Raw genomic sequence first — 22,962 nt, 5'->3', positions numbered from 1 at the left:
AGAAAGAGTCACCTGGAGCAGGAGACTCAAGACCAAACTTTGTCAGATACTGAGGCAAACTTGGACAAAGGGACAGGGCGTTAATTTTATTCAATAGTAACAATAATTAATAATAATAATAATAATAAAAAGAAGCCTGGCACAGAGGCACCTGGCCTGTAATTCCAGTTTGTTGGCCATCCTTGACAACATAGTTAAGTTTGAGGCCAGCCTGGGCTGCATGAGACCTTGTCCCAAACCTAACAAGACCAAAAAAAAAAAAAAAAAAAAAAAACCAAACCAAGCTACCTCTATGATAGTAGCATTGCCTTTAAATTCAGAAACATTTATCCTTAATTGAGATGTATTTTAGTGGAATAACAGGACCAAATATAGCAGAATTATATATACATTTATTATCTACCTAGACTTGTGTTATTTGTGGTTAAATAAAGAATTCGTGAATGTACAGAAAGAAAAAAAATACACGGATAGCATTTCTTAGCTGACATTAAAATTATAAGTAAATATTGCTTATCACTTTCAATTTGTTGAACCATTGTGAAGGTTATATAATAATGATTGACATGTTGGCATAGAAAAAATAATCATTTTCTGGTCATAAAGTAATCACCAAGACACTGGAATCTCTTAATTAGTTTAGTACATCAATACAAAAGCATAATAGTTTATTAGAGGATCATGATTGTTCCCAACAAATAAAGTATGTAGATAGCATCCCTGCTGGCTTTCTTTTGTGTCGGCTTTCCTGGTAGCATGTATAAAGTGTTTGGCTGAAGAAGGAAATAATGACTCGTGGCGCTCACCAGACGCAGTCAACTCAAGTTTCACAGGGCTGTCTCCCAAAGATCAATACTCGACGATGCTTCCAGCATACTGCCATAAAACTTCAGAGACTTTTCACAGAGAAGAGTTTCTTCATGATTTCTTCCACTGATGCTCAGGGCTTTACAATGATTTAGATTACAATATCTAAAACTGAAAGAAAGCGAATTTTCCTTAGGAGCAGACGGAGATGACTTGATAAATCACTGGCTTCCCTCCCGTGCTTCCCCACCTTTCACGATGGCGCTGTGAGGGTCATTATTTAAGAGGTAGTCTTTGTACAAGGACAGGGGAGCTCTATTTAGTACACAGTAAGGATCCCATAAGGACCTTTAGAGAGCGCTCTCTTATTATTGAGACAAGGTATTGCCAAGAAGCCCAAGCTCTCTTGGGACCTGCTTGTAGTCTAGTCTTGTCTGAACTGGGGTAATCCTCTTGCCTTAGCTTCTTAAATGCTGGGATTATAGGGGAGCGCACACCATCATGACCAGCAGGATGGTGTTCTTTAACAACCACCTGTAAGTCTCTTCTGTACTGCTAGTGAGAGAAGCCCTGAAATTTTATTGGCAGTGTATTTCATGGCTGCTTGGACTCCAAGGGCTCATCAAATGTGCTACAGATTGTACTCTACTGATTAGATGTACCATGAATTTGGTGCTGAGACCATTGTCAAAGAAGGAGTCTGTGACCACATTTTAAAAATGTCCACCATCCACCCCTAACATCAGAGAAACTTTCCTGCCCTGAGTATCTTCTCCAGCCATATTACTCTGGGAGGGAGGGATTGTTGCCATTTTATACACTAGAACACTAAATTTCAAGTGTAAAAAACATCCTTATGGTTTACATATGACTTGGACAGAATGAGACTTATTTATGAATCAAACCTGCCTTAGTGCAAAGTCCCTGATCTGTGCTTGTGCTAATCTCTGGTGCTGGACACTTTCATTCCTCCCTTTTTCTTTCACCAACCTCAAGCTCTCCCTCAATAACCACAGGTATCTGAATGCTTTGGATTGGACACCAGTCTCATTCCCTTTGTTATAATGGAGTTTCCTTGGTTCTTTAGTGCCAGGAACACTGCTTAACAGGTTGGCCGAGTGCATGCAAGCACGATGAGCTGATAAAGTCAGATTCCCAAGTACAACCGACTTGGACTCGATCATGCTCATGGTCAACTGAATCATATCTCAGCATAAGCATGAGAAGAATAAAGCAGAAGAAAGGGGTGCATAAGGCCAGATGGGGAGGCATTTTAGTGGTGCTAATATTTTTGACTATTTACTCAACTTTAAGCACCTTTGCAACACAGCGAGAGGTGAAGAAACCAAGGCATAGCTGGATTAAGGAGTGTGCTGGTGTTTACATTGATCATACACTGTGGAATAGACCTTGACATCTCTGACTCTGGAGGTTGCTTCTGTGAAGGACAAAGGCAACTTCCTTCCTTCCTTCCTTCCTTCCTTCCTTCCTTCCTTCCTTTTTCTTTCTTTCTTTCTTTCTTTCTTTCTTTCTTTCTTTCTTTCTTTCTTTTCTTCCCTCCCTCCCTCCCTCCCTCCCTCCCTCCCTCCCTACCTCCCTTTCTCCTTCCTTTCTTTTATTTGTTTTTGGAGACAAGATATTTCTGTGTAGCCCTGGCTGTCCTGGAACTCACTTCATAATCCAGGTTAACTTTGAACTCAGAAACCTGCCTGTGTCTGCCTTCCAAGCACTGGGATCAAAGGTGTGAGCCACCGCTGCCCAGGCAAAGGCAAATTCTTACACAAAGACTACAAAACGGAAACTGGAGAGGTGGTACTGGACCTTACAAGCTGGCAGATGGACTTAGCGTCTGGGGTTGGAGACAGTGGCTGGAGGGAAGGAGCACATGTCTTCAACTTCTGTTTTCACAAAAAGAACCTGTTTCCTACAAATCTTTGTTGGAGTTTCCTGTGAGACCAATTTTCTAGTTTCCTTTGTGATCTAAGAGCCTGGCATTTAGAGAACTTCCATATTGTGGGAAAGAGGTAGAACTTGTGTGCTTTGACAATCAAGAAATAATCATACTAAAGGGGCTATTCAAATTTAGGTGTGGTGCCACCCCTCCTTGCAGAGTTTCAATATCTCTCACAGTGGACCCTCAGCTCAGGGAGATCAGGGCTGTACAAGACTCTGATCATCTGTTGACTTTTGACTCTTCAAACTTCTGGTTGCTGCACCTATATGTCATCGGGATGCTGATCCAAAAGATGTTTGGTAGAAGAATAAAAGCCTGATTTGGGCAAGGAAGAGGTGACAAGTGGGACTCCAACTGGTTAGGCTGCTTGTTCTCTGAACACAGCTAGAATATGTCAGTAAGAGAGAGAGGTGGGGCAATTAGTGGATAGATGATAGCAGATAATACACATGAGCCTGATTCATGGGGAATCTTTGGCAAGTAGATATTTTGTGGCTGAAAAGTATTTCCATGATTAGTCAGTATTTTGCATATGTAAACTGTAAGACAAGTGAGATTATGTCCAAAGATGATGATATTACACTATTTTGACAACTTAGGTGAGTCTCTAAAAACAGAGGTTCTCAACTTGTGGGTCACGACCCCTGGGGGGGGGTCATATATCAGATATCCTATATATCAGATATTTATATTATGATTCATAACTGATGTGGGAGAGTCTTCTGTTTGTGTTGATTTCATTGGTTAATAAAGAAACTGCCTTGGCCCATTTGATTGGCCAGCCCTTAGGTGGGTGGAGTAGACAGAACAGAATGCTGGGAAGGAAAGTTAATAAATCGCCATGCCTCTGCTCTCTGGGTCAGACACAATGAAGCTCCGGCCCAAGATGGACTTACGCTAGAATCTTCCCGGTAAGGCACCACTTTGTGGTGCTACACAGATCATTAGATATGGGTTAATCAAGATGTGAGTAAGAGGCTGAAACTAATGAGCCAGGCAGTGTTTAAATGAATACAGTTGTGTGTTGTTATTTTGCGTGTAAAGCTAGCTGTGCGGGAGCCGGGTGGCGGGATGCAGCCCGCCGCTCCACACTACAGAACATAACAGTAGCAAAATTATAGCTATGAAGTAGTAGTAAAAATTTTATGGTTAAGGGACCATGAAGAGCTGTATTAAGGGGTCACAGCCTTAGGAAGGTTGAGAACCACTGCTGGAATGGATTTCCACCTATTGACCTTGAAATGGCCACTGCTGATTTAAAGGCTTGACTGGAACCCAAATCTCTAGGGTCATTAAATTCTTAGCTCTTTGCTTAATGATACTTGTTTTTAGAGGTAATGAGTTACCTCTAACTGTAATCTGTTACTCTAAAGTAGTAGATCGTGGATAAAGGAAACCACCTTGGCATCATAGCATGCTTTAGAATGGACTAAAACACGTATTCATTGTGAGAACTGGTGGATAAGGGGAGTCTAAACTGAAAGTTTCGCTCAGAATAATCCATTAAATTTCTTCAGGATGCTAATTTGTCTCGTCATGGCATACGGGATCCCGTTGGCTCACTCATGAGTCTCAGACCAATATTTCAGAGTCAGAAATTGTTCCTCTTCCCACACACTTACCCCCGTGAAGCCCTCCAGAATCCCAGGATGTTCAGCAGCGCCAAGGACGCCAGCACGAAGAAGAAGCCTTCTAAATTGCCTTTGTTTAATGTATTTGGAAACCAATTGCCTGTTTGGAGCAAACGTGTAATTGTTATTCAGCTGCAGAGTTGCAAGTTTCTGTGAATATTTTATTATCCTGCGATTCACAGAGAATTGTTCGCCTCAGTAATATAGCCTGCATAAGAAAGCTCGTCTGAAACTTTGTTACCAAAATTCATTTAATTCCGGAAAAATAGAAAAATGATAAGCAGCACACCCCATCATATCAGGCTGAAAAGGTAGCAGCACCTTTCCCTGAGTTGTAGGGTAATCTCGATTATGATATTAATTTGCCTCATCTATGCCTGTCTCCTCCATTCTAGTTATTCTCAAATCTCTGTGTTTAGTATTATGCCTAAAATGTATGGAGTCAATACATTTTGAGTGACTAAAAGCTCTTTCCTATGATCAGATTGTCTTCTGCATGTCTAACTGTACGACCGTTCGGCTGACACACGGAAATGATGGATATCACACATTTTAGCAAACAGAGTGAAGCCAGGGTTCTCTTACGATATGTCGCTGCACATGCTGGGTAGATAGCATTAGCCTCTGATTGATGCAGAGATTTCTTTGGACCTGATGATAATTACTCTAGTTAAAAAAAATGCAACAAAGGGTCTTTGCTTCCTTATAGCATCAGACTGAGTACTTATGGAATCACTCAACGTTTGAGGAAATTAATTTGCTACTAAGTTTTAACTCTTGACTTTGGGCTTTGTTATGATTGTTTTTCCTCTTTCTACATCTGAATCAATCTTTATTCAATGTATGCTTTCTGCGTGTGTGCATATATGTGCATATTCCTGTGTGGTGGGAGCAGATACAAGCCTGGGGAATTTGTGTAGTGGAAGTCAGGGGATAACTTTGGGTTAAGTCAGGCTTTAGGCTCCTTTAAGCTTTTGATCAAAACAGGATCTTTTTGGCCTGGAACTCTGCCATGTAGGCTAGGCTAACTGGAGAGCTTCCAATGTCGAAATACGGTCAGAAGACAGACTCATGGGGAGCATGCCTTGGAGGACTGGGAGAGAGGCTCCAGGAAAAGGCAGAGAACCTTTATCTCAGGTTCGTTCTGTTCCCTTGGACGTGACCTTGCGCCTCCCACGACAACACATTCATTTTATAAGGCCTGTTTATTTTTGTTGGATGTCAGAACACAGCTGTAGAATCCAGTCTGGCCAGAGCACCCTGAATCTGGATACGGCCTTCCGCCTTGCTTTTGTGCTTTCCCACAGAATCTACAGTATGTGCCAGACAATGGTATTTAAATTGGTCTGTCCTGAGAAGGTTCTGGGAAAAGAGCGCTCTTACAATATTTGGTATGTGCTGACTGACGTTTATATCTATGTTTTCCTGATCATGCTCTTCTGACGTCAAACAACCTTCCTTGGAGCATTGTGTTCTTCAGTACATTCGTGTCTACAGGTACACTGGAACCGAAGGAAGGTTGTCTCTGAATTATACGGTAGTGGCCCCACTCATTCTCACAGGTTCTCAGATCCCAGGCCTCACAGACACAGATCTGCACAACCTGACAAGTGGCACCTGAATCAGGGACCTGAACGAAAACCAAAGCAAGGGCATGAGGGCCCCTGCAGCAGGAGGTAAGCAGGGCCTAATGTGGTTCTAAAACAAGGGAGAGCGGCGCTGTGTACTGAGGTGATACTCCGTTTCTGAAACAAGAGTGTGCAGCAATGTCCAAAGCCCAGCTGCGAGATGATGGGGTTTAGTAACAGACTATAATCCCTGGTTTCCTGAAAAGGAAACTCTAGATCCCAGACTATGGGATCAGGTCAATGAAAAGACAGTGGAATCCCACAGACAAGGAGAAGGTATTCCAGTGCGATTCTGTGTGACTCCGACATTCGCCCATGTCACGATACGGACAGTAAATGGGAACAAGTCAAGGGATGGCAGATTCTTACATACATGAACATGAGCTAAATCACAAGACACAAGAAAAAACTTCTTAGAAGCTAGAAGGGGGCTTTTTCTAGTGTAAGGTCAGAATGGACCAAGCAAAATCGAAAGTAAAAATGTCAGCCCTGCTAGAGAATGAGTGTCCCTGACCGTCTGTTCCCCTGCCGGAATTACTTTCTTTGCTTGAGGATTATGATGAGGGTTGGAATGGATGAGGGAGGCAGGGTGATGTGCTACCTTTCTGGAAGGGAGCAGCTTTGTTTTCTGGGAGTGAGAACATTTGGCATGAATTACCGGATTCTGGTAAAAAGACAGAGGAACTTTCTAGATTTAGACAGGGGCCTGATGAGACATATCAAGGTTTTGTTGCTCATCTTTTACAGGTGGTCAATTGTCTTTTTTCCCCCCTCGAGACAGGGTTTCTCTGTGCTGGTCAATTGTCTTATGGTTGATGGAGAAGCAGGAATACTTATTGTTAAGCAACTGGCATATGAGAACGCTAATGCTGAGTGCCAGACTGCCTTCCATCCCTGTAGAAAGAACAGAGGCAGTAATGGTTCCGTCTGCCTCTGTGCTGATATTGGGCCTGGACACTGGACTCTGCCTGTGACTACCTATTATCTCACCATTTCTGGGATTATAGGCTTGTGCCACCACCATGCCTACCTTTTGTGTGGGTTCTAGAGCCCTGACACCACTCACCTGCAGGACAAGGGCTTCACTACCTGAGCCACCAACTCAGCTTCCTCAATGGATTTGGATGTACTACTTACTGTTAAAATTACTACATAAAATACAACATACATGTTATAAACATAATACCCAATTTTAGCCACTACTCTAAAACCGGAAATACGGTCCAGGATTGTGGAATGTTTAAGAGGAAAATCTATTTATGTAGGAAAGGTCCATCTGCAGTTCTGAGTGTCTGGAAAACCTGATACAGTTTGGCATTATGCAAGCAAGAAGGTTTGAGTGCCAGTGTCTGGGTCTCCTTCCCTCTTAGAGTCTCGGCTTCTAAGGTGTTACTGAGGGGGGTCTGGGACCATAGCAACCCATGTCTGTGCGGAAGGCCCTGACCTTCAGTGCAACACTTTGCACCTACTACAGGATGCTTCTGGAGCTAGAAGGTGTCTCCCCGAGAAGCACACACTTTCGCCTCACTAAGGCAGCTGCGATTGAGTGTGCCACTTCCCATTCAGCGTTTTTTTTTCTCCCTCTCTCCTTTCTAAAAGGAAATGTCTAACAACAAATGAACAAATGTTTTTGTCCTTTGGCTCTTACAATCCTTTCTGCCCTCTCTCTCACAGTGTTTCCCGTGCCTTAGGTGTACACATTATGTGGTAGATTTATTATCTGGGGCCTGGTTCCCCACAGTCCATTGAGCTCTGCATTCTGACCAGCTGTAGTTTTCTGCAATGGTCTCAGTTTGTTGAAAAACAGACTAATCAAAAAAAAGGGACATGTACTTGAGAGCAGGGAAGCAGGGGATAGATATGGGAGGGGTTATGAGAAGGGATGGGAGATGAATATGATCAAGAAACAGTGTATGGAATTGTCAAAATATTAATAAAATAAATTTTAAAAGATTCACCATCACAAAGAGGTTTGATCACAATAAAAATATTAGAAAAAAAGCCGCTGTCATTTAGCTTCCCAGTGGAGCATACTGTGACACAACCATGGAATTATGTTATGGAATTATTGTGTCTTTTTCTTGAACTCCATAAATGAAGTTATGCTGAAATCCCAGCTCATGGGGCTGAGGCGGCAGCAGGCTTCTTAGGAGGCTGAGGCTATCTTCAACTGAAAGCATTGAGTTTCGAGCTGTTTTATAGGCTTTACTACCAGATCTAATGTGGTGTATGTGCGTGTATGGGTGCTTTGACCTCATGTACATGCGCATTCAGTACTCTAGAAGGCCAGAAGACTTGTATCCCCCGGGACTGAAGTTACAAACAGTCACGAGCTGCCTTGTGGGTGCTGGGAAACAAACCCAGAACCTCTGGAAGAGCAGCCAGTGCTCTTACCCACCGAGCCATCTCCCCAGCCTTTCTTCCTCTTGCTAATTTGTGCACTCATATAAAGGAAATGCCTGATTCAGTTGCTATAGTGACACGATGATGTCTTCATCTGGCATTTGGATGAGTGGTTGCACTGAGTATCTTTCTGTTTATCTGTGAATGAATATGGTAGCCCTGTTTCTCTCTTTTTCTTCTTTCTCTGTATTTCTGTGTCCGTCTCTCCACCTCCCCCCGCACCCCCATGCATGTTCAGTGAGTAAAGCTGTATTAGACTGGGGGAGTCAGAGTATAGGTCAAGGAAAGGTGAGCTAACACACCACTTATTTTCAGAAAGAACTCAGCTACCCCACTAAGCCTGTTCAAATAGTGCTATTTTCTCTTTCTCTTGAATTAATATCCCAGTCATATTTCTGTCCTTTCCATTTCATTGCAGCACTTCATGTGTCATGTGATTATACCGTTTTATCATCGTGTTACTCTGGCTGGGGTAAGAGGTTTGCAAGGAGCATGAGAAGTCTGAGAATTAACATGACATTAATTCTTCTTGGAGCATGAATTTCGGTCCATAATAAGTAATTGAAAAGACTATCTTTATATTATAACAAAGTCAAATGAGGGAGAAGAATATAAATTTTGGAATATCTTTAAAGGTAAAACATCACATTTCTAAGAGATTTTGCAATTACAGCAAATACCAGCCTTTTGGGAGGCCGTACCAAGTCCCCTGGGCATGACAGCACACTTCCATCTGTCCCTGGGGACATAGCGGGCATGAATAAAAATCACTGTGACTTGGTATATAGGAATGTGGAGGAGCCAAATGGGAGGACACTGTCCCAAGGGATTAGAGGAAGTAAGTGGAAATATCAAGCTATTCATTAAACATTTTGTAAGTGTGGTTACTTAAAAAATAAAATACCAGGTTTTCATATTACCTATTCTAATCCCTAATTACCTACCCACCTTTATCTGTCATCTATCATATCTCTGTCTGTCTGTCTGTCTGTCTGTCTGTCTGTCTGTCTGTCTGTCTATCTATCTATCGTCTGATTCTGGGGATTGAACTTAGGACCTTGTACATGCTAAACAGTTTCTCTACCAGTAACCTATCTTCTTAGGCTGCTTTTCCATGTTTTTATTTGTTTATTTATTTTTGAATTTCTGGTTCTGACAAATTTCTGGGTTAGCCTTGAATTTGCTGTGTGGCCCACACAGTCGTTGAACATGCAATCCTCTTGCCTTACCTTCCGTGGGTAGCTCCCCTTGGAGACTTATATCACTAGGCCTTGCTCTGTATTCCTTCTGACTTTTTAAACACCCGACTTTTAAAAATAACGCTGATCTTCACATGAGCCCCACAGGTTTTCAGTGCGTTCTGAGTTAACATTCTGAATAAAGCTTGCTTGTGGGAAGCACCACCGTAAACAGAACTCTTGCCTGGATTGACAGCTTGGGACAAAAGGAAGCCTCCGGTTTGACAGAGTCTTTATAAAAGCTAAATGTTGCTTATTTAATACTTGTCTTTCAATAGCAGGAGGCATATTGGGTGTAGGGGGTCATCCAAAGTGTCTGGGCTTGAGGTAGACTTTGAAGTCAAATCTTGTCTCTATTATTGATTATTGTTATTGATCAAATAACTGGCTGGTTTAAGCCTCAGTTTCTCCACTTGAGAACAGTGACAGAAATACCTTCCCTTTTATTGCTCAGATAGGAATCAAAGAGATAATGACTGGGAAAGGTTGGGCACAAAAGAGACCCCCATTAACTTCAGGCCATCACCTTTGCTGCCCCGTTGAGAGAGAGAGAGAGAGAGAGAGAGATCACACAGCAATCAGATACCCAGGACTTGATTTGGGGCTTGTTTCCCATCTATTATTTCTTCATGCTTTGTGTGCCATTTTTTTTTATCATTATCTCAGGACAGGCTGTAAAATGTTCCATTTAACATTGTCAGTTGACTCAGCGCTTAGTGCTATAACTTGATTTTAGTAGCTTATAAACTTTTATTGTCATAATTCACATTTGGGCCGTTTTTCATCTGACATTTCTAGGGGCCAATTGAAGTTGGAAGCATCCTTGTAGAAGGAGACAAAGTGAAGACATCAGGTTGAGAAGGAGGCCAAGGAAACTTCTCCAGAACACAGCTCAGGAGAGCAGGAAGTTAGCAGGAGGAAGACTGCCACTGATGGCCCCTTTATTGCATGGTATTTGTAAACCTGATGTGGGAAGTCTTTCTATATATGTGTTGCTTTTACTGGTTAATGAATAAAGCTTCTTTGGCCTATCGAAGGGCAGAATAGAGTAATGTGGGAATTCTAAGCAGATAGAGGAGGAAAGAAAGCAGAGTCAGGGAGATGCTACATAGACGCTGAAGGAGACAAATGCCTGGCAACCTTGCTGGTAAACCATGAACCTCGTGGTAAAATACAGAATAATGGAAATTGGTTAATTTAAGATATAAGAGCTAGCTAGCAATATGCTTAAGTGATTGGTCAAACAATGTTGTAATAAATATAGTTTCTGTGTGATTATTTCAGGTCTGGGCAGCCAGGAAATAAATGAACAGTTTCTGCCTACATAAACCCTCCTAGAGAACCCTAGGTACTCTCCTTAGTGATATACCAAGCTGGTTAATGGGGACTGTTGACTATTGAAGCAAGAGAACATTCAGAATATGTGGCATTGTTCAGCATCTCCCTAGAGGGTTTGGTAACTTCAATTTATTTGCTCATTGAAATAAATTTTAAAGAAGCTTTTGAGTACCAAGAAGGGATCACTCCAAGTTGCTGAAGAGAAGTTTTAAAATTAAAGAGGAAAATGCAAATGGTAGTTATTTTGGAGTACTGGACTTTATACACACTCATTAAACTGTCCATGTTTGTCTGAAATTACCACGACCATTTCAGAGACAAAAGGATTACGGACTCATGTAGACAGTTCCTCCATTTATTCTAGAGACCGACGTGTGGAGGCCCTGGGTAGGGAAGGGAAGCACCACTTAGACAGCTCCTGCTGCATTCTTACCTGAGCATGCTGATGGCCCCTTCTTGATGCCAAATGCAACGATTACCATTATCACTCAACTAATAACATGAAAAGCTTCTGGATGACTGTCTAGAATAACTTGACTCAAATTCTTCTCCAAACACATATTCATGCAAGGTTCCTACCCAATCTATGAGACTCAATCTCAAGGCAACATGAAGTTCTTGGAATAATTTTCAGGAGAATATAAAGCTTTGAAACCTACATAAGAAACATATAGGGTGACACACTTTGCACTCCAAAATAGCAAGACTTCTAATAGGACATAAAAATACATTTTTCCTCTCCAGTTATGGGCTCTGTATTATAAGAACCAAAATGACACATGTTCTGCCTTGTCTTTGGGCTTCACAAGGCCCCAAAGTTTGACCTACACATTTCTGGTTAGACATATTCTCCACCTGCAATGAAAGCACAAATGCCCATGTGACAGGCTCTATGACTAGAGAAACTGGCTACCTTTTTTAGACAGCCTCTGCCCAATAGATTTCACTTTCCTGCCAATGATTGAGATGACTCCAAGAGAAAGGGACTACAAATTGGAAAGGAAGGAATCAAAGTATTGTTATTTTCAGATGATATGATAGTATACATAAGCAACCCCCAAAATTCTACTCCTTCAGCTACTAAAAACTTTCAGTACAATGGCAAGATATAAACACAAATGACAAATGGGCTTAGAAAGAAACCAGGGAAACAAAATCTTTCATAAATAATATGAAATATCTTGGAGTAACTCTAACCAAGCAAGTGAAAGACTTGTATGACAAAAACTTCAAGCCTTTGAAGAAAGAAATTGAAGAAGATATCATAAGATGGAAAGATCTCCCATGTTCATAGATTGGTAGGATTAACATAGTAAAAAGTGGCCATCTTACCAAAAGCAATCTACAGATTTAACAAAATTCCAATAAAAATCACAACACAATTCTTTACAGATCTTGAAAGGACAACACTCAATTTCATATGGAAAAATAAAAAGCTCAAAATAATTAAAATAATTCTGTTCAATAAAAGAACTTCCAGAGGTATTAATATTCTTTATTTCAAGTTGTTCTTGGAACTAAATTAACAAAAACTGAATGGTATTGGCATAAAAACAGATATGTTGATCAATGGAATTGAAGACCCAGACATAAATCAACACACTTATGGACACCTGATGTTTGATAAAGAAGCCAGAAATACATAATGAAAGAAGAAATAATCTTCCAAAAATGGTGCTTGTCTAATTGGATGTTGACATGTAAAAGAATGCAAATAGACTCTGCCACAAAACTCAAGTCCAAGTGGATTAAAGACTTCAACATAAATCCAGTTACATTGAACCTGATAGAGGAGAAACTGGAATACATTGATGCAGGAGACAACTTCCTGAACATAACACTAATAGCACAGGTACTAAGAACTATAATCAGTAAATGAGACCTCATGAAACTGAAAAGCTTCTGTAAGGCAAAGGACACTGTCAAAAGGACAAAACAGCAGTCTACAGAATGGAAAAGATTTTCATCCAACTCCATATTCAACAGAAGGGTAATATCCAAAATATATAAAGAACACAAGAAACTAGATGAGAACAAGCCAAATAGCCTAATTAAAAAATTTGGTACAGATCTAAGCAGAGAATTCTCAGTGGAGGTATCTCAAATGGCTAAGAAACAAAAAAGGAAGTTCAACATCCTTAGCCACCAGGGCAATGCAAATTAACACCTGTCAGAATGGCTAAGATCAAAAGCACAAGTGATCACTCATGGTAGTGAGGATGTGGAGTAATGGGAGCACTTCTCCATTGCTGGTGGGAGTGTAAGCTAGTACAATCACTATGGAAATCAATATGGTGGTTCCTCAGAAATTGGAAATTGATCTACCTTGAGACCTACCTATACCACTCTTGGGCATATACTCAAAGGATGCTCGATCCTACCATAAGGGCACTTGATCAGTCATGTTCATTGAAGCTTTATTTATGATAACCAGAAACTGGAAACAACCTAAGTACCTCTCAACTGAAGAATGGCTAAAGAAAATATGATACATTTGCCTAATGGAGTATTACTCAGTTGTTAAAAATGATGATATCATAAAATTTGCAGGCAAGTGGATGAAACTAGAAAAGATAATCCTAAGTGAGGTAGATCAGACCCAGAAAGAAAAACATGGTATGTACTCACTTATAAGTGGACATTGGCTGTTAGGTAAAGGATAACTATACTAGAATTCACAGACCCAGAAAGATTAGGTACAAGTAGGGTTCAGTGGGGGGATGCATGGATCTCTCTGGGAAGGGGAAATAGGATAGATTTTGTGTGTTGACAGGGAGTGAGTGGTATGGGAATAGGATGGGTCAGGTGGGTGATAGGAGGGACAGAGGGAGAGAATATTTTGAAAAATGACTGGAACTAGGTGGCATTTAGGGAATGATGTAGAAACCTAATTCAGTGGAAACTCTGGAATCTATGAGAGTGACCTTAGAAACATCTCCTAGTAATGGGGGATATGGGAATCCAAACTGACCATCTTCTCTAACAAGTCAAGGCTGCTAGCAGTACTACTGGGACATCAACCCAGCCACAAAACCTTCTACCTACAATCTGTCCTGCCTGTAAATGTGCTGGGATAATGGTGGTATAGAACTTGCGGGAATGGCCATCCCATGTCTCGTCCAACTTGAGGAGGGAGCCCATGCCTGACACTGCCATGATGGCTGTAACCAGAAGCAGGATATCTAAACACCCAGGATGGAACCAAACACAATTGGAAAAAAGTCAATGGAATGATTCTCAATGATATTTTGCTATATCTGTAGATTGGTGCCTTATCCAAGGGTCATCAGGGGGCAGTTATATAGCAACTAATGGGAGCAGATGCAAAGACTCATAGCCAAACACAAGGCAGAGTCAGAGAAACCACACAGAAGAGGGGAAGAAAGGACTGTAGGAGCCAGAGGGATGAGGGACACCATAAGAACATGGCTCACAGAATCAGCTAAGCAGGACTCATAGGGGATCACAGAAACTGAAGTGACAAACACTGACTCTGTATGGGTTTGAACTATGTCCTCTCCAAATATGTTGTTTGTATAGCTTGTTGAGACACTCAACAGTGTCAACAGGCTATGTCTTCTGCCTGTACTTCAGGCCCTTTTCCTTCTACTGGGTTGCCTCATTCAGCCCCTTGATATGTGGGTTTGTGCCTAGTCTTATTGTAACTCATTGTTTGTTCATGATTGATATGCCTGGGAGGGCCATTCTTTTATTTATTTTTTTGAAGGGAAATGGAGATGTATAGAAATGACAAGCTAAAAGTGTAGATTATTGAATCTGCTTTAATCTAAAATCAATTATTTATCTTAAATATTTTGTATTGGTATGGATTTGGTTTATTGATACAAATATAATGTTGATTTTGTATGTATGTTTCTATATTTGTTTAAGGTATTGGGATTATGGAGCTTATTTAAAAATATAATGCATAATTAAGAAATACAGATTAATAGTCATCTATAAAAGTCAAACTTTTAGTCATATTAGGTATATCTTCATAGTCATAAACAGATATATTTAGATAAATAGATGATTTTCAAACACGTCAAAGACCGACAGAATATAGAATTTAATATGCTTAACAACTTAAGACTTTTCAAGATAGTGAGACACATCCACTCCTGTAGCAATGATCTACTTCAGAGAAGATGATAGGCATTGAAGAAACTCTATATGAACTTTGAGTTTTATAGTAAAATCTAGCCAGGTGGGCAAAGAAATTGTTCTTGTCTCAATTTCTGACAGTGAATGTCCAAACTAGACCAGCGGGACACAAAAAAGGTGCCTGCCAAGCTTTTCCAAAACAAGGTAAGATAGTCCTTCAAAACTCCCTGCTTTACAAAAAAGTTTGTCAAATATGCTACACCTGTAGGCCAGAGTTGGACACCTCAAAATTACAGAATAATTTTGGGTGACTGTCCAGGTAGCAAGATGTCTCTGTCATTAGGTAACATTTCATTCTTCTGTGGCATCTGATAGAGTTAAAGACTAAATAGTTATAATTATAGCTTTCTTTAGTTACGATAGAAAGCAAAATAAGTATAAAACTTTAGACTCACCAAGATAAGATAGATAGTAAAGTATTATCTCTAATTTTGCCAGATACAAATAGATTGGATATAGTAACTATAATTCTTACTTGATAACTGTTTCTGTTGTACATAATTTTACTATAAATTTATATTTATAAACCTTCCTTTTATTAGACAAAAGGGGGAAATTCTGTGGAAGAATCCTTCTGTATACTGTGTCAATATATGTAACTATGATTGGTTTAATAAAGAAGTTTACTGACAATAGCTGAGATGGATAAATTTAGGCAGGAAAGCCAAACTGAGAATGATGGGATAAGGAAGGGAAGAGTCAGAGAGAGTCACTGGTAGACACAAAGAGAGCAAGATGATGGTGCTGTACTGAGAAAAGATACCAAGCCATGTGGCAAAGTATAGAGAAGAAATATGTGTTAATTTAAGTGTAAGAGTTAGTTAGTAAAAAGTCCGAGCTATTGGTCCATCATTTATAATTAATATAAGCCTCAGTGGGGTAATTTGGAAAGTAGCTTCCAGTTATTTGGTAACAAGCAGTAGGGGCAGGAAAGCACTGTCCATAGAGAAGAAGCAGATTTGGCAGAGATGGGAGCTGGGGGTCTGGGAGGAGTTGAGGCATGAGAAATTGCTGTCATGATGTAATGTATGAGAGAAGAATAAAAAATATAGCTTCAAGAAACCAACCATATCCTCCCTCAGAAACCAGGGTTATCTCTTTTCTACTGCTAAGCCTGTACCTATGGGCCTAGCTGTTTCTCGCTAGTTCTGAGCACAACCCCCACCCACACATGGTCTTGCAAGGTAAACTGTGTTCTCCTATCTCATGTTGTGAGTGCATGACACTGAAAAGATGCGGCCATTACCATAGGCACAGTGTCAGGTGCTTGCCTTTAGCCATGGTCTTCTATTTGGGAACAGTGGAATGTCGTCTCCTCATCAATAAGATAAATAGAATGTAACAGAATGAGTTGCCATGTCACAGAACAAGGAAACGTTGAGACAGAATATGTTACTCTCTCATATAAATATTGGATTATTGGTACCCCTACCTCTTTTCTTCCTTCCCTCTTTTCTTCCCTCCTCTTTTCTTTCCTCCCTCCTTCCTTCCCTCCCTCCTTCTTTTACCCTCCCTCCCTTCTTTTTTCCTGTGCTGGCTAGTTTCTGTCAACTTGATACAAATTAGTCTCCTAGCAAGAGAGGAGGTCAACTGAGGATTTGTTTGCTGTGGGCTTGCTTGGCTGTGAGACATTTTCTTCATCACCAAATGATATAAGAGATCCCAGCTCACTGGGGGTACTGCTGTCTCTGGGCTGCTTTATAAAAAGTAGCTAAGCAAACCACTGCAAATGAGTTTCCACCGTTCTTCCATGATCTTTACCTGACTCCAAGTTCCTGCACTGGCTTCTGTCATTGCTGGAGTGTGTCCTGAAAGTGGAAATGAACTCTCTCCTCCCCCAAGCAGTTTTTGGTCACTGTTTTATCACAGAAACAAGCAAGCAAATCAAGAGCTTTCCTTTTCTTCCTTCCCTCCTCTTTCCTCTCATTCTTGGAAAGACAAGGGACCCTGGTAGATATTCTACAATACTATTCATTACTAAGCCGCTGGCTTCTGAGCTACACTCGAACATAGAACAAGAAGCAATGAGACACAGCACATGAATGGTACACGACATTCAGGAGGTGCCATACCCTGAAGTATGCATTCTTTGTGGCGCAGATCACCACATGTTTCAAACTGTAGGCTACAGCCATCCCTGCTAATGAGGATGGAAGTGGGAAGTTCAAGATTGGCACACATAAGGATCTCCCTTTAGATCAGCAGGCAGGCTTTTATTTATTTATTTTTTTACAGTAGCTAAGGTTTTCGTGGAGGTGCCTTAACTGTAGACTCTAGCAAAACTGTTCTTACATATTCTCAACTGGCAAACCATCTGTCTCTGTGAATTTCTGCTTTTGAAGATGAGTAAATAGAACAAAGGAGGCTCAATATGGAAAAGAGACATGACTATAATAAGTATGACTGCTGTTTACAGGAGACAGGATGTAAAGGCTTAAAATGAAACTAATACTGTGAATAAAGAGGAAGTCTTTATTTTTTATTTATTTATTTATTTATTTTTTTTGGTTTTTTCGAGACAGGGTTTCTCTGTAGCTTTGGAGCCTGTCCTGGAGCTAGCTCTTGTAGACCAGGCTGGTCTCGAACTCACAGAGATCCACCTGCCTCTGCCTCCCAAGTGCTGGGATTAAAGGCGTGCGCCACCACCGCCCGGCAGAGGAAGTCTTTAGATGGAAATAAAAAGAGAGACAGTGATTGGAGGCAAACGAATTCAAAGTGAAAGTAATCAAAAAGGACTTGGGAAGACTTTTTGCACTGATAAAGAGCACAATGTGGACTGAATGACGATTCAGTAGGTAAAGTGCTTAGTATATAAGCACCTGAATTATAGTCCCCACTGCCCGTGTAAAGATGGGTGTAGTCACAGACATCACAACTTCTCAATCTGCAGTGAGAGGAGAGGTGCAGATAGAAGAAGCCTCAGAAGCTGTGGTCACATTGCCTTGTGCATACAGTGGAGAACAGGAGGCTCTGCCTTGACAATGTTTAACAAATATTTTAATGCATTTGGCTCAAACAATAAACCATTTGTAGCGTTTTAATAAAAGCAATTGCAAAGTAGACCTAGAAATTTAAGTTACTGGTCTCAAATAACCAACAAGTTCAGTCAATTAAACCTACAGCCACAAAACATTGAAAGACAGTACAGAACATTGCAACTATAAATGTAGGAGTATAGATGTGAACTCCAGAGTGGCACTTTAAAAGTCATATATGTTTGTTGTAGAATATTATTTTAAGTTCTTTTACTTTTGTTTATGCATATTTGTTTAACCCTGTAAAACTGTGTTATTGTGTCTGTATAAAACACCTAAGTGTCTAATAAAGAGTTGAACGACCAATAGCAAAGCAGGAGATAGAGAAAGAGAGAGAGAGAGAAAGAGAGACAGAGAGAGACACAGAGAGAGATAAGTGGGACTAGCAGTCAGAGAGGATAATATGAGGAGAAATCTGAGAGAAAAGGGATTTAAGAATGAGAAAGGAAGGAGAAGTACTTTAGGGACCAGCCAGCCAACCACTGACATACACACTCAGACACCGAGTAAGAAGGAAAGAAAACCCATTAATATAAATGGACTCAATTCACCCATAAAAAGACACAAGTTAATGGAGTGGATATGAAAACAGAATCCATCCTTCTGCTGCATACAAGAAACACAGCTCAACCTCAAAGATAGACCTTGCCTCAGAGTAAAGGGTTGGGAAATTTTTTTACAATCAGATGGACTTAAGAAACAAGCTGGTGTGACTATCTTAATAGCTAACAAAATAGACTTCAAACTAAAATCAAGCAAAGATACAAAGAAGTACATTTTATATTTTTCACAGAAAAAAATCCATCAAGAGGAAATCTCAATATTGAATATCTATGCCCCATGCAAGGACACCCTTATGTGTAAAAGAAACACTACTAAAGCTTAAATAAAACATAAAACCACAGACACTAATAGTGGGAAGTTTGAAAACACCGCTCTCACCACTGAACAGCTCTGCCAGACAGAAACTTAACAGAGAAATAAGGAAACTAACAGATGTTATGACTCAAATGGACTTAACAGACTTTTCTAGAACATTCCATCCAAACATAAAAGAATTTGCCTTCTTCTCAGCATCTCATGGAACCTTCTCAAAAACTGACCACATACTAGGTAACTAAGCAAACCTCAACAGCTACAAAAAATTGAAATTACCCCATGTATCTTATGGGATCAGCATGGCTTAAAATTAGAATTCAACAGCAACACTAATTTCAGAAAGCCCACAGACACAAAGAAATTAAACAATGCTCACCTACATTACCAATGGGTCAAGGAAGAAATAAAAGACTTCCTAAAATTCAACCAAAATTACCACACATCATACCCAAATTTTTTGGGACACAATGAAAGCAGTGTTGAGAGGAAAGTTCAAAACAATAAATGCCTACATAAAGAAGCTAGGAAAATCTCACACTAGTGAGTTAACAGAACATCTGAAAACTCTAGAACAAAAAGAAGAAAACTCATACAGGAGGACTAGATGGCAGGAAATAATCAAATTGTGAGCTGAAACCAACAAAGTAGAAACAAAGAAAACAATACAGAGCATCAATGAGACAAAAAGTTGATTCTTTGAGAAAATCAACAAAATAGACAGAACTCTATACAAACTAACCAAAAGGCAGAGAGAGAATATCCAAATTAACAAAATAAGCAATGAAAAGTGGGACTTAACAACAGATATGGAAGAAATTTAGAGAATCCTCAGGTCATACTTTGAAAACCTGTACTCCATAAAATTGGAAAACTTAAAGAAAATGGAAAATTTTCTGGATAAATATCACTTACCAAAATTGAATCAAGACCACCAGATAAACAAATTAAAGAGACCTATAACTGCTAAAGAAATAGAAAAAGTCATCAAAAGCTTCCCAATCAAAAAAACTCAGGACCTGATGGTTTCAGTGCAGAATTCTACAAGATTTGCAAAGAAGAACTAACAACAATGTAGTAAAAGGAGTGGCAGGCTGCGTTCCCACCTGGATCCCAGATAGCTTGCCCCCAAAATAACTACACCAAATTGTATTCATTTAAACACTGCCTGGCCCATTATAACTAGCCTCTTCTTGGCTAACTCTCACATCTTGCTCTAACCCATAAATGGTAATCTGTGTATCACCACGGGGTTGTTGCTTACTGGGAAGATTCTAACCTACATCCATCTTGGGCTGGAGCTTGATGGCATCTGCCTGACTCTGCTTTCTTCCTCCCAGAATTCTGTTCTGTCTACTCCACCTACCTAAGGGCTGGCCTGTCAAAAGGCCAAGGCAGTTTCTTTATTAACCAATGAAAGTAACACAAAGACAGATGACCCTCCTACACCGTTTCCTCTTTTTCTCTTTAAACAAAAAGAAAGGCTTTAACTTTAAAGCCTTACAGGGTACTCCCATCAGGACTTGATCATAACTCTAAATTTTCTTTAGGTCCCCATAGGATTATCAGTGCCCCCAACCAGGCAGAAGTAGCCTGGAATACTATGCCCACATTCTCAAAAAATGGACTATGGATATTTTCCTTTGTTTAAAAAAAAGAAGGGGAAGTGGTACGGGAGAATTGTCTGTATTTTGTCAATTGTGTTTTTAAATAAATGCTGATTGACCAGGAAGGAAATATAGGTGGGGTCAACCAGACAGGAAGTAGAGGCAGGGCAATGAGAACAGGAGAATTCTGGGAAGGAAGAAGCCCATTCCTTGGATTCTTGCCCAGACCACGGAAGAAGCAAGATGTAATCTACCCAGCTGAGAAAGGTACCAAGCCATGTGGCTAACATAGATAAGAACAATGGGTTAATATAAGCTAAAAGAACTAATAAGAAGCCTGAGCCAATGGGCCAATCAGTTTGTAACTTATAGAGATCTCTGTGATTTTCTCTGGGACTAAACTGCTGGGGCACTGGGCAAGACAGAAATCCCAACAAGCCCAGCCCTCATGTTACATAACAATATTCCATAAATTGTTATACAAAATAGAAACAGAAGGAAAACTGCCAAACTCTTTTTACTAGGTGACAATTACCCTGATACCCAAACCACAAACAACATTACTAAGAAAGAGAATTACAGACCAATCTCACTCATGAACATTGATGCAAAAATAGTCAAACTGAATCCAAGAACACATCAGAAAAAAATCATCCACTATGACCAAGTATGCTTCATCCCAGAGATGGATGCAGGGATGGTTCAACATATGAAAATATGTCAATGTAATCCACCATCTAAACAAACTGAAAAAAAAAACACATGATCATCTCACTAGAGGCTGAAAAAGACTTTGACAAAATAGAATATCCCTTCATGATAAAGGTCTCAGAGAGAGCAGGGATACAAGGAACATGCCTAAACATGATAAAGGCAATATTCAGCAAGTCAACAGTCAACATCAAACTAAAAGGAGAGAAACTCAAAACAATCCCACTGAAATCAGGAACAAGACAAGGTTGTCTACTCTCTCCATATCTATTCAACATACTACTTGTGTTTCTGGCTTTAACAATAAGGCAACAAAAGAAGATCAAGGGAAATAAATTGAAAAATAAAGGTGACATTCTCACTATTTGCTGATGATATGACAGTTTACCTACGTGACCCCAAAAATTCTATAAAGGAACTTTTACAACTCATAAATGCCTTCAGAAATGTAGCAGGATACAAGATTAACTAAAGAAAAAAATCAGTAGCCCTCCTTTATAAAAATGATAAATGGGTTGAGAAAGAAATCAAAGAAACATCACCTTTCACAAAAGCAGCAAATAACAGAAAATATCTTGGAGTAACTCTAACCAAACAATTGGAAGACCTGTATGATAAGAACATTGAAGAAAGAAATTGAAGAAGGCACCAGAAAATGGAAAGATCTCCCATGCTCTTTATTCCACATTCTCTCCAGCATAACCTGTCATCAGTGTTTTCGATCTTAACTCTTCTTACAAGTGTAAGATGGGTAGGTAGGTAGAACTAACATAGTAAAATATAAAATAGTAAAAATGGCAATCTTACTCAAAGCAATCTACAGGTTCAATACAATGCCCACCAAAATCTCAGCAAAATTCTTTACAGACCTCAAAAGAACAATACTTAACTTCATATGGAAAAGCAAAATACCCAGGATAGCCAAAGATATTCTGTACAATAAAGGAACTTCTGAAGGCATCACAATTCCTAGAGTTACAGTTATAGAGAAAACAGCCTGATATTGGCATAAAAACAGACAGGAGGATCAATGGAACTGAATCGAAGATCAGATATCAATCCACACACCTATTTGATTTTTGACAAAGAAACAAAAATATAAAATGGAAAAAAGCATATTCAACAAATGGTGCTAGCATAAATGGAAATCAACATGTAGACTAATGAAAATAGATCCATATCTATCACCATGCATAAAACTCAAGTTCAAATGTATCAAAGACCTCTACCTAAAATCAACCACACTGAACCTCATAGAGGAGAAAGTGGGAAGTACACTTTAATGCACTGTCACAGGAGACCACTTCCTAAATATAACCCCAGTAGCACAGACACGAAAGCAACAACTAATAAATGGGACCTCCTGAAACGGAGTAGCTTCTCTAAAGCAAAGGAAACGGTCAACAAGACAAAACAGCAGCCTACAGAATGGGAAAATATCTTCACCAACCCCACAACAGACAGTTGTGGGAGGTCCTTCTGTCTATGTGTTGCTTTTTATTGGTTAATGAATAAAGAAACTGCTTTGGGCCTATAGCAGAGCTAGGCGGGGAAAAATTAAGCTGAATGC

At 40.0% G+C, this 22,962-nt stretch overlaps 1 protein-coding gene across 2 annotated transcripts in view; it reads right to left on the bottom strand.

The window, feature by feature from the left end:
* Positions 1 to 372: 372 nt before the first annotated feature.
* The window catches only part of Slc15a5 (solute carrier family 15 member 5), a 117,716-nt gene continuing 95,126 nt past the window's right edge, over positions 373 to 22,962 (bottom strand). For both annotated transcript variants that reach the window (XM_038321005.1, XM_038321004.1), the window contains 2 exons: positions 4,384 to 4,492; positions 373 to 978 (listed from right to left, as the gene is read on the bottom strand). In XM_038321005.1, the coding sequence (XP_038176933.1) occupies positions 828 to 978; positions 4,384 to 4,492 (260 nt within the window). In that variant the 3' untranslated portion in view covers positions 373 to 827. The remainder of the gene's footprint in view (positions 979 to 4,383; positions 4,493 to 22,962) is intronic.

Source organism: Arvicola amphibius, chromosome 2 (assembly GCF_903992535.2).
Source record: "Arvicola amphibius chromosome 2, mArvAmp1.2, whole genome shotgun sequence".
In the NCBI taxonomy this organism is placed as follows: domain Eukaryota; kingdom Metazoa; phylum Chordata; class Mammalia; order Rodentia; family Cricetidae; genus Arvicola; species Arvicola amphibius.
This window is presented reverse-complemented; position numbering and strand designations above follow the sequence as displayed.